General features: G+C 50.1%; 5 protein-coding genes across 5 annotated transcripts; 3 read left to right on the top strand and 2 right to left on the bottom strand.

Annotated features, from left to right (window-relative positions):
* Positions 1 to 959: 959 nt before the first annotated feature.
* ARB_06415 (uncharacterized protein) lies at positions 960 to 2,577 on the top strand (the record flags this gene model as incomplete). Its single annotated transcript, XM_003015246.1, has 5 exons — positions 960 to 997; positions 1,189 to 1,424; positions 1,519 to 1,654; positions 1,696 to 2,150; positions 2,207 to 2,577. 5 exons carry the CDS (start codon positions 960 to 962, stop codon positions 2,575 to 2,577), a joined length of 1,236 nt encoding a protein of 411 aa, XP_003015292.1.
* Positions 2,578 to 2,824: 247 nt separating this feature from the next.
* Positions 2,825 to 4,637, bottom strand: ARB_06414 (pheromone processing carboxypeptidase (Sxa2), putative; the record flags this gene model as incomplete). Its single annotated transcript, XM_003015245.1, has 4 exons — positions 2,825 to 3,612; positions 3,674 to 3,972; positions 4,007 to 4,310; positions 4,439 to 4,637. The coding sequence occupies 4 exons, from the start codon at positions 4,635 to 4,637 to the stop codon at positions 2,825 to 2,827; spliced, it is 1,590 nt and encodes a 529-aa protein (XP_003015291.1).
* Positions 4,638 to 5,509: 872 nt separating this feature from the next.
* On the top strand, positions 5,510 to 6,846 carry ARB_06413 (uncharacterized protein; the record flags this gene model as incomplete). Its single annotated transcript, XM_003015244.1, has 3 exons — positions 5,510 to 5,622; positions 5,811 to 6,552; positions 6,646 to 6,846. The coding sequence occupies 3 exons, from the start codon at positions 5,510 to 5,512 to the stop codon at positions 6,844 to 6,846; spliced, it is 1,056 nt and encodes a 351-aa protein (XP_003015290.1).
* A 92-nt stretch (positions 6,847 to 6,938) lies between these two features.
* ARB_06412 (uncharacterized protein) lies at positions 6,939 to 7,800 on the bottom strand (the record flags this gene model as incomplete). The annotated part of the gene is made up of 2 exons (XM_003015243.1): positions 6,939 to 7,600; positions 7,689 to 7,800. 2 exons carry the CDS (start codon positions 7,798 to 7,800, stop codon positions 6,939 to 6,941), a joined length of 774 nt encoding a protein of 257 aa, XP_003015289.1.
* A 305-nt stretch (positions 7,801 to 8,105) lies between these two features.
* ARB_06411 (uncharacterized protein) lies at positions 8,106 to 11,357 on the top strand (the record flags this gene model as incomplete). The annotated part of the gene is made up of 5 exons (XM_003015242.1): positions 8,106 to 8,220; positions 8,331 to 8,476; positions 8,630 to 8,665; positions 8,725 to 11,118; positions 11,184 to 11,357. 5 exons carry the CDS (start codon positions 8,106 to 8,108, stop codon positions 11,355 to 11,357), a joined length of 2,865 nt encoding a protein of 954 aa, XP_003015288.1.
* Positions 11,358 to 14,749: the final 3,392 nt, after the last annotated feature.

Raw genomic sequence — 14,749 nt, 5'->3', positions numbered from 1 at the left:
GATTTAATCGCGACCCTTTGTCGGCGCATCCTCAACGCCCTCACGACGCCAAAGGCGAATCCCGCGAGCGCTTTATAACACAGCATCATTCCACCGACAGACACGTTTATTCGGTCTTTCGTCTTATGGAAGACTATTAACATAGTCAATATATCCGGGGCACAAGATGTAGTTTATATATCTTGTCGTGCACCGGGCAAAAATGGCCTTTCTTTCTTTTCACTCTCGCCAGCTGTCGCTTCCCCTGAATGTCGATATTTGGCTCGATACTGCTGGATATATTGAACGGCAGGCTGGATGCTTCGTCAGTGTCAGGCTACTGTTTTTATTGTTACTTTTATCATTATATATACATCTGTTATGCCAAATGTTCATCCAGCCAGCCGTGATACCCGATATACTCAACCTACTCTGCCTATTCTATACAACGGGACCCGTTAAACTCCCTAGTCTACGCCTCCTGTGAGCCCATTTGAGATGGCTGTGGAAAGGTTTGCTCATGATTTAACCCCTCGGAGCTGGATATATTTTATCTAACAATAGTTGAAGAGACACTGCGATTCCATCCAGGATGGAGCCAGGGGCGACCTATGTCCAGAAACTCCCCTCGGGAAAAGTCGGATTCGTTCGTCGTCCCATAAAGATCAAACCGACCAGATCGATACTCGCTGATGCGTTTCTCCCTAATCGAGATGGCTCTGCGTGGAGTTTCCCCTATTCCTACAACCTGGATGCGCCTCTGCCTATTGACCCTACTGGCCCTAAAGAGACACACCAGCCGATACCCTTGACGGATGGCCCAGCTCAGATGTATAATCATGGGCGAGAGTACCAGCACCAGTTAGCTACGAGAAGATATGATCCGGTACCATCCAATCTGTATCATCGTGATGCAGCTCTTTACCCCCCGGCACCGTCCCCTATACTCGAGCCCCAGAGCCCGACTTACTCTAGGGTACATGCAGCTCCAGCAACAGAGACAAGACACAGATGTGCAGTATGTGGACGCTACCGTTCACCTTCGTATCAACATCGGCATCCCATTATCCTAGGACAGATTCCCCCCACTAGCGTGTGCCGAAAGTGCAGGTTCACCTATACTTCTAGCGGAGACAGTACTGAGAGCGATGAGTCCGACAGGCGATCTAGAGGCCGAAGACGCAGGAGAAGGAGGCGCAGTAGATCCAGACCTATATTTGACAAGGAGCCTTCTGCTCAACCGGCTCCAATTTCTCAGATACTTCAAGCTCCTGCACCTCAGACCAGCCAACTTCAGGAACCTCCTACTCCTGCTCCTGCTCCTGCTCCTCCACCTCCACCTCCCCCTCCCCCTCCACAGCCGCAGCCCCTGGCCACAAAGGTAGAGTCGTCTCCTCCTATATTCCACTTTTGTCCGAACCCTCCTGGCCTATGCACGTTACGTAGTCAGAGAAATTCACATGACTATGGCCTTCCAACACCTATCAGCAGTCCTCACTGCTGTACTGAACCGAGCTACCAATCGCTCCCCGACTATAGAGACACATGCAGCTCCTGTTGCTATCATATGCACAGCCGGCGTCATTACCATCAGGATTGCCACCATGGCCATTGCTACCACCGAGAACCCAGGCTCTATACCTCCCGAAAGTCTAGGAGCTTCGATGACGTTCAGGTCATTCCGTCTGATGGTCCTAGAAGGCCATGCAATCACAGGGAACCATCACCTTTGAGACAAGCTGAGCGTACTGTTGTCAAAAATGCCAACTCTTGGTCAATGCCGGCAACTGGGAATTGGGATGATAGCAATGAACGGGTAAGAAAACCCAGGTCCCCTACACCTTCACCTTCACCAGTGCGAGAAAGACGCTACGCTGAGCCACATCAACTCTCTTCTTCACTAAGGGGCACACGCCCTCCTCAAGCAAAGATATGTCGATTTGCATCCGACGAACCACAGAGTCAGCCCAATGTCCAATATCAAACTTGGGAGGATGACCGCCCCAAAAGGCAGTACAGCCGTGTTATATCGCGAGGCGATGATAATAATAATGAAGAGAGCGGCTGGTATGATACACCGGAGTATGAGAGACCGATCTCAATGCGGCCCTCTAGAAACGTCAGCATGCAACGACGGCCTTCCCGAGTAGAAACAGATAGAGCCCCTTCAGGTGAGTAGAAGTGATAAAGAGTTGCACCGTAGATCCGAATGCTAACTTGTACGTAGAAGTCCTGATCGTCCCGAAGCCTCGGCGCCAGTTTGAAGTCAGGTATGGGACATATCAACCAGAACAGCAACGGGACTATGAGTATAGGGAGCCTCAGCCAGAGACCCGTTTTAGGGAATGTGAACCCTCAAATCCCAGGAGAGTGACGACTGTCAACAGACGGAGCTATGCGTACCCCGTAGTCCGTGATGAACAGGAAGAAGATGATGCAGGCCAGGGGTATAGTGACCCAAGGTACGAGAAGTGGAATAAAAGTCGTTATGCTAGCCATGAAATCATTGAGGGACCTCGAGGGACATATAATCCCCCAGCCGCCCGAGATCCGAGTGGTCAGCAATATAAGGCGCGAGAGAGGTCGGTTGTCTGGTAGACATAGCCTCAGCAAGTGTATTTCTAACAGTCTTTGGGTGTCGGTTTGCAAGGTTGTTGGTTAATGAGGCTTACTACCATAAAACTTCGGTTTGTTGGCTAGTGATGTAAGACAGATAAACTGGAGAGATACCTATCATTATATATGGGCATTAGTTCTATTATAAAAATTAAACTATATACATATTCATAGCTCATTAAATATGTATATATATCTTTTATAGCTTCCCGTTTATCCGTCCATCGGCCTACTTGGACAGATCATCGATTCTGCCCAACAAGTACTCCAATATTCTGTACGAGGCAGAGGGGTTGTACTGGGGGCCCATGTGGCCCGTCAGGTAGAGCTCAACATAAGTAAGTTTTCGCTCGGTGTGGTGACGGCCCAAAACACCGGCTCCGGAGAGAGTGCTCAAGCTACCACGGTCGTGGTACGGCACGAAAAGAGGCTTGGAGGGCTCCTGGCTGAAACCTTGAGCACCGCCCCAGGTCATGTTCTGGATGCTAAGTAGGGTTCCATTGCTGATAAGAACGTAGTCGAGATCTCCGTGTGCAATGATGGTACGAGGAGACTTCTCGATGACATCAGGAATGATGGTGAAAGATGATGGTTCAGAGTTATCCTTTCCATCAACGAAGACTGGGCGTTCAGAACACTCGGTCCATTTCTGGAGGGGAGCATTGATGGCCTTCTGCACATCGGTGCGGTTGAAGTAGACATTTGCTCCGGCAGGTAGGTATTCGAAACTTCCTGGGTATCCGAGGACATCATACAAGAGAGGACAGGTAGTGGCTACCTGGTAGACGTCAAAGCAGGGATTGACGAGAGAGACGGCGTCAAAGATGGCGGTCCAGACGTCGCATTCGGGAGTAGCCTTGGGGAGGGCAGGGAGTTTACCCTTTGGTGGATAGACGAGATGCTCCTTCATGTAACTGCTGTAACCGCACTTGTCGGCCATGTCGTGAATTTGCTTGGTGAAGGTCTCGTTGAATGGGAAGAGACCTTTCCAGTGCTCAACGAATGGGACAGCGGGGACTAAAGTTGTGTGAGTAATGATGTAATGAGCGTGATGTGAAGACAAGGGCGGCTGGCTTACCCTGAGTGAGAATCTCGTCCTTGTTGATGGATGGGTCGAAGATCATGGTGCTCTCGACGTTGAAATACCTCTTGTTCTTCTTCTCAAACATGGCGTGTGCGATGTATGGGACGTACAGTCCGGCATAACTTTCACCAACGATGTAGATCTTCTTGCCGTGCAGGTCAAATGTATCTACAAAGTTTCTGAAGAATCCCAAGAATTGTGTAGCAACATCTTCTTGAGATCGCACAGATGGCTTTCCTTGAGAGAAGCCGGTACCAACAGGTCTAGATGGGTTATCATCAGTTGGGTTATATCTACATGATTTTCATGGGTTTTTTATTGACTTACTGCTCAACCCAAACCATGTTGGTTAGCTTGGTCCACGACCACGGGTTAGGAACTGGGTAAAGGGTTCCGTATTGCCAGAGGAAAGGACCATTCTCTTGGAGGAGGCCTTCCAGGGAACTGCAGCCTGGGCCTCCATTGAGCCAGATGGTGATTTCATCCTTTGCAGCAGGGTTCTCAGATGGGAAGTACCAGAAGTAAAGTTCACGGCTCTCATCTTTCCTGGTCGAAATTGGCATCAGACCAGCATATGATTCACCAATGTCGAACTGGACCTCTGGGATCTTGGTGCCATCGACGGCATACTCTACATAGCATCAATGTTAGCAACTGTTGTTTCCGGGAAGGGAGTTCCCCCCCCCCCCCCCGCATGTACCTGTTGAGTCAGAAGCTCCAATTGCTCTAGAGCAATTGAAAGAAAAAGGAGGAACTAACTCTTTGTCTTGCCATTCAGACGAGAAGCAGTCTGACGCTTCTCTACTGGAGGGATTGCAGAAAAGTCGTAGTTTGGAAGGTTGCGAGCAGCTGGGTCTCTTCTGCCTACATGCTGCAAGCTTCGTAGGAAAGGAAGGCTCGCAGCCGCAGCAGCATCTATGGCAGAGAGGGCCAAGACGAAATAAGAGAGCCCGCGCATCTTCGAAGAGTAAAGGTGGAATCTAACCACACACGACTTGCTCTTGAAGAGAGTGAATCAATCAATCTATATATGTTTGATTCTGGCGCGCAGACAAGAGAAAGGAGGAGAAAAAAAAAGGAAAGAAGCAGAGCTGCGGACGATCTCCATGGTAAATATACTGCCTTCGAGAAGAACCAAAAAGAAAATTTCTCTTTCCCCTCCCTTGACAGCTGCTGGGATAACTCGTGCTCGGGCATATTTTCGTGTTGGATATAATTTCAATTTCCGGGATATACGGCCAGATGTGGAGATGTCAAGGTAGGGATTTCCCCATTCCCCCGCGTAGGATCGCACCTTGGGCTCGTATTGCCATGGCAGAGCTAAGCGATAAGAAGGTAACCCCGTATAGTTTGATTGCGATCTTGAATGGCCAACCGAGCTAAGCTTTCCAAGCCGGATGGCGACTTTCTTCGCCCATTCTTTGATTCTTCTGCGGCGAAAAAGGAAGAAGCATGTGGTTGTACTCCGTACTGTATATTAGTCTGCATAGCTGCCCGCCACAGGAGACACTCAAAAAGCCACCCCAAAAAAAGCCCAGAGTAAACAGGCTTGGAGGGATTCAGATGTACCTAAAAGCCAATCCCCGGCCCAGTAGCTCTGCTATCACAGGCATCTCGTCTCTCCCCAGGGTGGGCGACCCAATCTCGGTCTAGCGACGGTGCTGGGGTTTACGAGCTAGCGAGCAACCCTGGTTGCCCGCGGGCCTTCCGGAGAACATGTCCTTGGACAGCAAGCTGGGCCGACAGACTGTTTAGCTGCATATGGTGAGGGTGCTGGGCATGGAGCGCCAACGGACAGTGGCAACCTGCGTCACTGTGCTGTCACTCTGCATGTTGGCTATGTTTATCACTGGAGCTGGAGCTGCCCTGCATGGTGACAACATGCAGTCTGTGAGCGAACAACGACGAAGACGCCATGCTTTCCCCCACAAATCCATCACCAGGCCCGCCATATGAGGACCCAGGGCGCCGTCAATCGGCCTGCAAGGACGGAGCGCGCTCGCTCACGGCTTGAGATTGTCGTTTCTTCGGCTTTTTGAAGTCGAAAAGTCGAAATTTCCAGCAGAGAAAATTATCAACAGTTGAAGATCGACGTTGCATTTCCTCTTTGAGATGTGAGATTATATAATAGAATAGAGTTAGTCACGTGCCAAAGTATATCAAAATTGTTGAAGACGAAAAGAAGGGAAAAGAAGATAAACAAGCAGAGGAAGAAGCAGAAGATTAAGAAGAAAAAGAAGAAGAAAGACAGGATGGGAGGAAACTATGGACCAGCGATGCCGCCGAAGAGGAAGCTCGACAGTGAAAGCGAAGAAGACGGAGATATCGGGCCAGCCAGACCAGACACGCCGCCGAAGAAGCCCAGAGTGATGGGCCCAGTGATGCCCCCGAGCTTTCGGCCAGAGAGTGATAAAGACGAAGAGGAAGACAGTCACGATGACGAGGACGACAGTGATGATGATTATGGGCCCTCGCTGCCTCCCCCCGCCTCCTCCAGCTCCGCCGTGCAGCAGCACGAGACCCCCACAGAGCCGATTCCAAGCAGAGCAGACTCCAAGCCAGAGGTAATCCAACGAGACGACTGGATGCTGAAGCCGCCCGATCAACTCGGCCTTTCAGCGCGTATGGACCCTACAAAGCTGAAGAACCGAAAATTCAACACCGGAAACCCCGCTCGACCGGCGGCTTCAAAGGCGGGTGGCCCATCAAATACTTGGACCGAGACTGTGGAGGAGAAGAGGAAGCGTCTGCAGAATGAAGTCATGGGCATTCAGGCGCCGGCTGCTGCATCGACTGCATCTGAGCCGGATGCTGGGAAGGCATTGGCGGCGGAAAGAGCGGAAAAGATGTCCAAGCATGTCCGCGAATATAACGTGAGTTGTCACCTCTCATATATATATATACTACTACTAGTAGTAACCTACTACTTGAGTGAGCTGCTGGCTAAATTGCTTGTGAATCAATAGGAAAAGAATAGGAACAAGTCATTGTATTCTCAGCACAAGGCCAGCACCGAAGAGCAGGAAAAGGACGACCCCAGTGCCCGAGCGTTCGACAAGGAGAAGGATATCAGGGCTCCGTCCAAGATCAGCCATTCTCAGCGTCGGGAGATGCTCAACAAAGCTGCCGACTTCAACTCACGCTTCTCCGGAGGAAGCTTTCTATAGAACTAATGACTACATGAAGATACCATTGTATAACTTTGTGTGTGTGTGAGAGAGAGAGGTGGGGAGAGGGTGTTGTGAGTGAGTGAGTGGTCTCAACTATCGTCGATCTCCATGGGATCGGAATCGTAGCCAGGCAACTGTTCGTCGTCCACAGCCATGTCCGGCAGCGGTGTCCTGTCTCCCTCCGCCTGTCCGTTGTAAGTCTCTGCCATCTTCTCTCGGGCTCGCTCTCTTGCGTCCGTCATCACTGCCCGAACACTGTCCTGTTCAGCCGGTATTCCCAGCGCTGCCGGAACGCGGTAGAGCACCAGCTCGTTGTTCCTCTCCTCCTTTGGTTTATGCGTAAGCACTGATTTCGGGATCGACATGAGCTGCTTCTCCATCTCCGGCATGACTTTAAACGTCTGCCTGCTCTCTTCCTCCTCTATCTGGGCGATCTCGTCCTCTAGATCCGTGATGTATACTCGGGTTTTGGTGTCGTCGACCTGCATGCCATCGCCGTTGCTGCTGGCCCGCGAGGACGTGTATTTCGACGGCGAGCCTGCATGCTCTCGTCCGTCTGCCTGTCTCTGAGCTTCTAGACCGTATCTTCCTCCTCCTGCTGCTGTTGCTGTCGTCGTCGTGGGCGTAATCAGTGCCTGTTCGGATAATCTGTCTGTAGAAAGATAAAAATCAACCAAGCTGTTAGCCTCCAGAAGCTGCAAAAACTCCCCAGATTTTCTCCCAAGGAAAAAAACACCAGCCCGTCCGTCTCCTGCGTTTCTTCAAGGCTCTATCCAGCCCGTCAATCGACAAGGAAACAGGCACAAGCACAAAGACAGGGTAAAAAACAGCTTTCATACCGAGTCGCAGGCGGCCAAACTTCTTCCTCAGTCGCCTCTCGCCGTCGAGCTCCTCCTCTGCCGCTCGCTTTCCGCGACGTTTTTCGACTCTCCCCGCCGCTGCTGGCGCCATTGATCAGGCATCACAGTGCTGTCAGAGCCCGGCGCCGTCGAGGAGCATCGCTTCCGCCCTAATATAGCCCTGTCGTGGTGTGGTTGCTGCGGCAGAAGAAGAGCGAACGCGCCAGAAACAGCCCCGGCAGCAGCAGCAGCAGCAGCAGCGCAGCTTGGATGGGCGCAAGGTTTGCTTGGTCGCCAAATCCACTCTTGGGTGTGACTCGCTCGCTCTCGCTCAGCGCCAGCTCGACTCCCACACTCCGCTGCCACAATTTCGCCCTCCGCAGCTCATCGCATCGCTGGACCTGGACGCCGCTCAGGATGGCTGCCTCGACTTCTTCTCAACCGCCCGCCGGCCAGCAGACGGTGGAATGGCCGGCGTTGCGCGTGCGTGACACATTCCTCGACTACTTCAAGAAGAACGGCCACACATTCGGTATGACTCCTGGGCCCCGTCCCCGGTGCAGTCTCTGTCTATACGCTCCTCTAGAGGATGGATCTTGGGCTGGGGATCCCTTGTGAGCTGCTTGCTGACCTTCTTTGCAGTGCCGTCGTCGTCGGTTGTGCCGCTGTCGGATCCCACCCTGCTGTTCGCCAACGCGGGGATGAACCAGTATAAGAGCATCTTCCTAGGCACCGTTGACCCCAATTCCGACTTTGCACAGCTGAAGCGTGCGCATAACTCGCAGAAGGTCCGTCTCCCCTGTGTCTACTCTATAACATGTATGCTAACTGGCAGTTTCAGTGTATTCGTGCTGGAGGAAAACATAACGTATGACCCCGCAATCGCTCATATCAAAACGGTATAAAAAAAATCTTTCAGCGGGATACTAATGGGTCAATAGGATCTTGATGATGTTGGAAAGGACAGTTACCATCATGTGAGTGCGCCCATTGCAGTGCCAGATGGATTCGAGCTGACCCGTCCCCCCTGGTATAGACATTTTTTGAGATGCTGGGAAACTGGAGTTTTGGAGACTATTTCAAAAAGGAGGCCATACAATTTTCCTGGGAGCTTCTCACCAAGGTTTACGGTTTGGATCCTGATAGACTCTACGTTACCTACTTTGAAGGAAACGAGGCAGCCGGCGTTGGCCCTGACATAGAAGCAAGGGATATATGGCGGAGTGTCGGCGTGAAAGATGACCATATCCTCACAGGTGACATGAAGGACAACTTCTGGGAGATGGGAGACCAGGGCCCTTGCGGACCTTGCAGTGAAATCCATTATGACAGAATTGGAGGCCGAAATGCTGCTCATCTCGTTAACCAGGATGACCCGGATGTGCTCGAGATCTGGAATAACGTGTTTATACAATATAACCGTGAGCCAGACAGGTCTCTACGGCCACTGCCCAACCAGCATGTCGATACTGGTCTAGGATATGAGAGACTGGTCTCCATCCTCCAGAACAAGTCGTCGAATTATGATACCGATGTGTTTACCCCCCTGTTTAACGCCATTCAAAACATCACAGGTGCTCGGCCGTACACCGGCAAATTTGGTGCCGAGGATGCAGATGGAATAGACACTGCCTACCGAGTGGTTGCTGACCACCTTAGAACACTGACTTTTGCCATTACTGACGGAGCTGCACCCAACAATGAAGGACGGGGCTACGTTGTTCGTCGAGTGCTTCGAAGAGGTGTACGCTACGCCAGAAAGTACCTACAGGTCGAAATTGGCAGCTTCTTCTCAAAACTTGTCCCAGCTCTCGTAGAACAGATGGGTGACATGTTCCCGGAAATCAAGCGAAAGCAAACGGATGTCATGGAGATCTTGGACGAAGAAGAAGTGTCGTTTGCCAAAACCCTCGATCGTGGTGAACGCCAATTTGAGAACTACGCTCAGCAGGCGTTGGACTCCGGCGCTGGAAAACTCCATGGTGCCGATGTCTGGCGACTCTACGATACCTTTGGCTTCCCTGTCGACCTTACTCGCCTGATGGCAGAAGAGAGACAGTTGACCATTGACGATGCCGAGTTTGAAGAGGCCCGTCTCAAGGCCAAGGAAGCCAGTAAAGGTCAGGCTAAAACTGCCTCTGACCTCCTCAAACTGACTGTTCACACCCTGAGCACACTTGAGAAGAACGGTGTCCCAAAAACTGACGATGATGCCAAGTTTGGAAAGGGAAACATCGTTGCCAACATCAAGGCTATCTGCCATGGAAAGGAGGTCATTGACTCGACCAAGGACATCCCTGCCAATGAGCAGATTGGTATCATTCTCGACAAGACCAACTTCTACGCCGAACAAGGTGGTCAAGAGTACGATACCGGAAAGATCGTCATTGACGGTCAGGCCGAGCTGGATGTTCAGAACGTTCAGATGTACGGCGGCTATGTTCTACATACTGGCTTCATCAAATACGGTAACTTCTCTGTCAACGACTCTGTCATTGCAGAATACGATGAACTCCGTCGATGGCCAATCAGAAATAACCATACTGGTACCCATATTCTCAACTTCGCTCTTAGAGAGGTTCTCGGTGATGGTATCGACCAGAAGGGGTCCCTTGTTGCCGCCGAGAAACTACGTTTCGACTTCTCTCACAAATCCGCCATCTCGGACAGTGATCTAGAGAAGATCGAAGCCAAGTCTACCGACTACATCCGCCAGAACTGTGCTGTCTACTCACAGGAGGTTCCTCTCGCAACTGCTCGTGAGATCACCGGCGTTCGTGCTGTGTTCGGAGAGACATACCCCGATCCTGTTCGCGTGGTATCCGTCGGCGTTGAGCTTGACGAGATTCTAAAGAATGTCAAGGACCCTCGCTGGGAAGGTGTCAGTATCGAATTCTGCGGTGGCACCCACGTCCAAAAGACCGGTGATATCAAGGACCTCGTCATCCTCGAGGAGAGCGGTATTGCCAAAGGAATTCGTCGTATCATTGCCGTAACAGGTGAAGATGCACATGAAGTCCAGCGTGTCGCTCGCGAGTTTGGTGAACGACTCAACCGCTTCGAAAAGATGCCTGCCGGTCCCGAGAGGGATGCTGAAATTAAGAGTCTGCAAGTCGATCTTAACCAGCTTACCATCTCTGCCGTTGAGAAGACCAAATACCGCAACCAGTTCACCCAGATCCATAAGAAGATCACGGATGCACAGAAGGCCGCTCAGAAGGCTGAGGTGAAGACTGCCATTGATGCTATCTCAGCCTACTTTGAGGAGAACAAGGACAGCCCATCACTCGTCATCAAACTGCCTATCACTGCAAACCAGAAGGCAATCAGCGAGTCGTTGAATCACGTCAAGACAAAGTTGAGTGGTAAGGCGTTGTACGTCTTCGCCGCTGATGCATCCAAGGTTGCCCACGGATGCTACGTGACTCCCGTACGTTTCCCCTGCCAATCCCCAACTACAACCCTAGTACTTGCCACTAATGTATCTTTTCATAGGATCTCACCACCAAGGGTGCATCAGCTAACGAGTGGGCTAGCGCCGTGTCTAGCATTGTTGGAGGCAAAGCAGGAGGCAAGGCACCCGTTGCGATCGGCAACGGTACTGAAGTTAACAAAGTCGACGAGGCTTTGGATGAAGCCACAAAGTATCTAGAGAAATTCAAACTCTGATCAGGCTTCTGACCCTCGTTTACGCTTGGGTGACAAATTCTGCATTTATTCCTGTTTTCTTGCATCTGTTTTTAACTTCATCGGAAAGGGTATATCATATCATCGGTGGGGGTTCATATAGTAACTATAAAGATAACGAATGCATCATAGATTTGGTGCCTTGTTCATTAAAAGAGCTGACGTGTAATAGCCGTTTACAAGTGTAGATAAGCATTTTAAAACAAATCTGTACGACCCCAGCTATAGCGCATCTAGCTATCTTTTAAACCAAGCTCGTGCACGTTTGAGATACTGCGCGATATGTGTCATGCCGTACCTGTGGTCGTTGGATAATTGCGTTTGTCGTTCCTAACTGCAGCTATCCGATCCTGCAGGCTCAGCCTTCCTTCACCGTCTCAAGAAAGGCACTTGGAGATATTCATGACTTTCCACGCCCATCGTATCGCCAACCCTTTTTTAGAGTTGCCTTATTTGGCTGAACCATCATCCTTCATTACATCTCTCCGCACTGTGCGATCACAACGTCCTGGTTGGGCTTGTCCCTCGTAGTTCGCGTATTCTCTATCATACGCACAACATCCATACCATCCACCACACGGCCAAAGACAACATGTTTGTTGTTAAGAAATGGTGTGGCGGTGGTAGTTATGAAGAATTGGCAGCCGTTGGTATTTGGTCCAGAATTCTTCACCAAGCATATCCCAGATTAGCACATATTCAGAAACAATAATAAGGAATATAGAAAGGAATCAAGCACATACAGCCATGCTAAGCACACCCGGTCCATCGTGAGTAAGGTTGAAATTTTCATCCGCAAACGAGCCTGTTCCATATATGCAGGCTCGACCAGATCCGTCACCATTAATGAAATCTCCGCCTTGAATCATAAAGTCTTTAATCTATGAATGCATCAGCATCTGCATCGTAAAGTAGTCTGACAATTCATGCATCCTATCGCGCTAACTATGTCGCAGATAAAAGACTTACAACTCGATGAAACTTGCAGCCTTTGTAACCCTGCGGCCGGCCACGAGCATTCTTCGTCTCACCGGTACAAAACTGTCTGAAGTTCTCAGCTGTACGAGGTACAACTTTGGAAAACAGTTCTATTTTAATACGTCCGAGTGGTTCACCTATATACCGCGTCAGTATATAGAACGAGCTGGTGGTGGAGGCGGTTCATTTAGGTACCTCCAAGTGTTATATCAAAAAACACGATGGGGTTAGGGTTGTCCCCTGCAGGGGTAGACGGCTGTTGTGCACTCATTTTCCAAATTATTTACTCTTGTGGTATTGGATTGATAGAAGTGGTTTGCAGGATTGTTGTTCTGATACGTTGGTTGATAGTTTAATATGCGTGGGCCATTAAGATGTTGGATAATTGGCGAACTAAAATAAGCGCAGCCGCGCACAAGGTCAAACACTTGAACCTGGACCAGAGTAAAATTCGTATACCCAGAACCAGGACCCGGCCGTGAACCTGATGATCTTCTAGAAGTGGGTTTTATTATCAGGAATGAGGCTCAAATGGATTTGGTGATCAGAATATGTTCATCATATCGGGTAATTTTGTGTCCGTGTATTATCAGTTTATGTACTAATTGCATCCTATGCCACCTCCCTTTCATATACACTATCACCAAGGTCCACGATCAACGTAGTTAAGGGCCACCACTATATTATATCCAGCGTTCCATAAATGTCATTGAATGGTCACCTCGACTATGGGGGACTGAGGCTGAAGCCTATAGTCCATATGTCCTGCGCGAACCCCAACTGCCTAGGCTGTCTCTTTTCATTCGCCCTAGTGCCAGCCTACGACGAGGGAGAAGGAGTAGGCTCAGAGACGGGTTTACAAAGGAAGCTGCGAACTTCGAATTTAAACCTGGAGATGTTTTCCGTATAGTGATCTGTCATCCTTCCCTTGCATTCAGGTTGCCTAACATGTCTCAGTCAGCAATAGGAAGGGGCATAGAGTTTGAATATAAAGCAAAAGAGAAAAGAAAACGCCAATAGTCCGGAGACGATGGAGGGTAGACATACGAATAGAAGACACAGTCGTAGCCTTGAGGGATATCTGCGGCTCTGCGTGATTCCAGTTAGTGTCGACACGCGACTGATCCTGTGGTAAAGTATACATACTTAATCCAAGTGTTGAAGTCACTACACTGGCCGTCTTGCACAGCTACTGGGAAAGGAGACAAAGTGCCATTCGGCGATTCGTAGTAACCGACAACCTGCTGTAGCATTTGTTAGCACACATTTCGACCAAGCGTGGAAAGAAATGATGAGTCTGAGAGCCAAGTGTATATAAGTGAGGTCCCTACCTTTGGATCTTGAGCAACAACGGCTGTGGCGCAAAGGCCTAGAAACACTGCAGCGAGTGAACTGACGAGATGCATTCTGGCAAGGATGGAAATAAGAAAAACAAGAAGAGAAGGCTGGTTAGTGTTAAAGTGGCTTTTTATCAAACGAAACCGCGAAGACGGTCGAGCCCGTTTATATAAAGATGAACATGCGGCAGGATGCATCTGCCGGGGCCTCGGTCTTGGAGGGCAACCCGTATTCTTGGGTGCCATTTTAGAAAGGACTGAGCCTAAGCGAAATCCACCAGTAGCACTGATGCGATTCAGCAAGTTGAACGACTAATAGTTAGACTACTAGATCGTCATAACTATAAATCCAGTGGCGTCTGATCGCAATGGGTTTTTTCCTTTTGATAACATTTGGAATATGATTCCGAGTCCAGGTTCAGTTCCGTCCAAGACGGAACTGTTGGCAGGCCCAGCTATTAATAACAATGGCTGGGGGGAAAAAGGGGGGTATTTGAGCCGAATAATTCCAGTTTAAATCTGGTGCACTGACATTCGTATTTCCGACTGTGCTTGGGGGTATAGAAGACTTTTTTCTCGTCTAATGGAGCTGCCGTCTTCCAGCTATGGAACCGCCTAGAGCGAACCTCTACTTAGGGCGGAACCAACCCCCCCCCCCCTGTACCCCATCAGAGATCCTTACTCCGTACTCCGTACATCTGCTGCTGTTCCGCTGGAGTTCATCGTTTATCGCGATCATCGCAGACAAGATTGGAGTTGTTCGGTAGATGTACCCGCACAGAGTTTGCGGAGTGGGAACGCAGTTCATCGCCTTCATTTTTGTTCTTTCGGAGACGGGATGATCCGAGGGCCAGGAGAGCTCGTCCTAGCCCATCGCAGGAGTCCCGACAGCTTCACCAGATGCAGCTGTGCCAGGCAGTGCTCCCGTAGAAGCAGTGTATCCGTAGCGTTGATGTGTGTTAAACAACGGCCGTTTTCTTTGTCGTTGGAAGAAAGTTGAGGCCGAAATCCAGCAGTCACGTGGTGCCCTTGCTTCCGAGGATTCCAAAGGATTCCCAA

Source organism: Trichophyton benhamiae, assembly GCF_000151125.1.
Source record: "Trichophyton benhamiae CBS 112371 chromosome Unknown contig01535.1, whole genome shotgun sequence".
In the NCBI taxonomy this organism is placed as follows: Eukaryota; Fungi; Ascomycota; class Eurotiomycetes; order Onygenales; family Arthrodermataceae; genus Trichophyton; species Trichophyton benhamiae.
The sequence above is the reverse complement of the archived record's forward strand: the minus strand, read 5'-3'. Positions and strand labels throughout refer to the sequence as shown.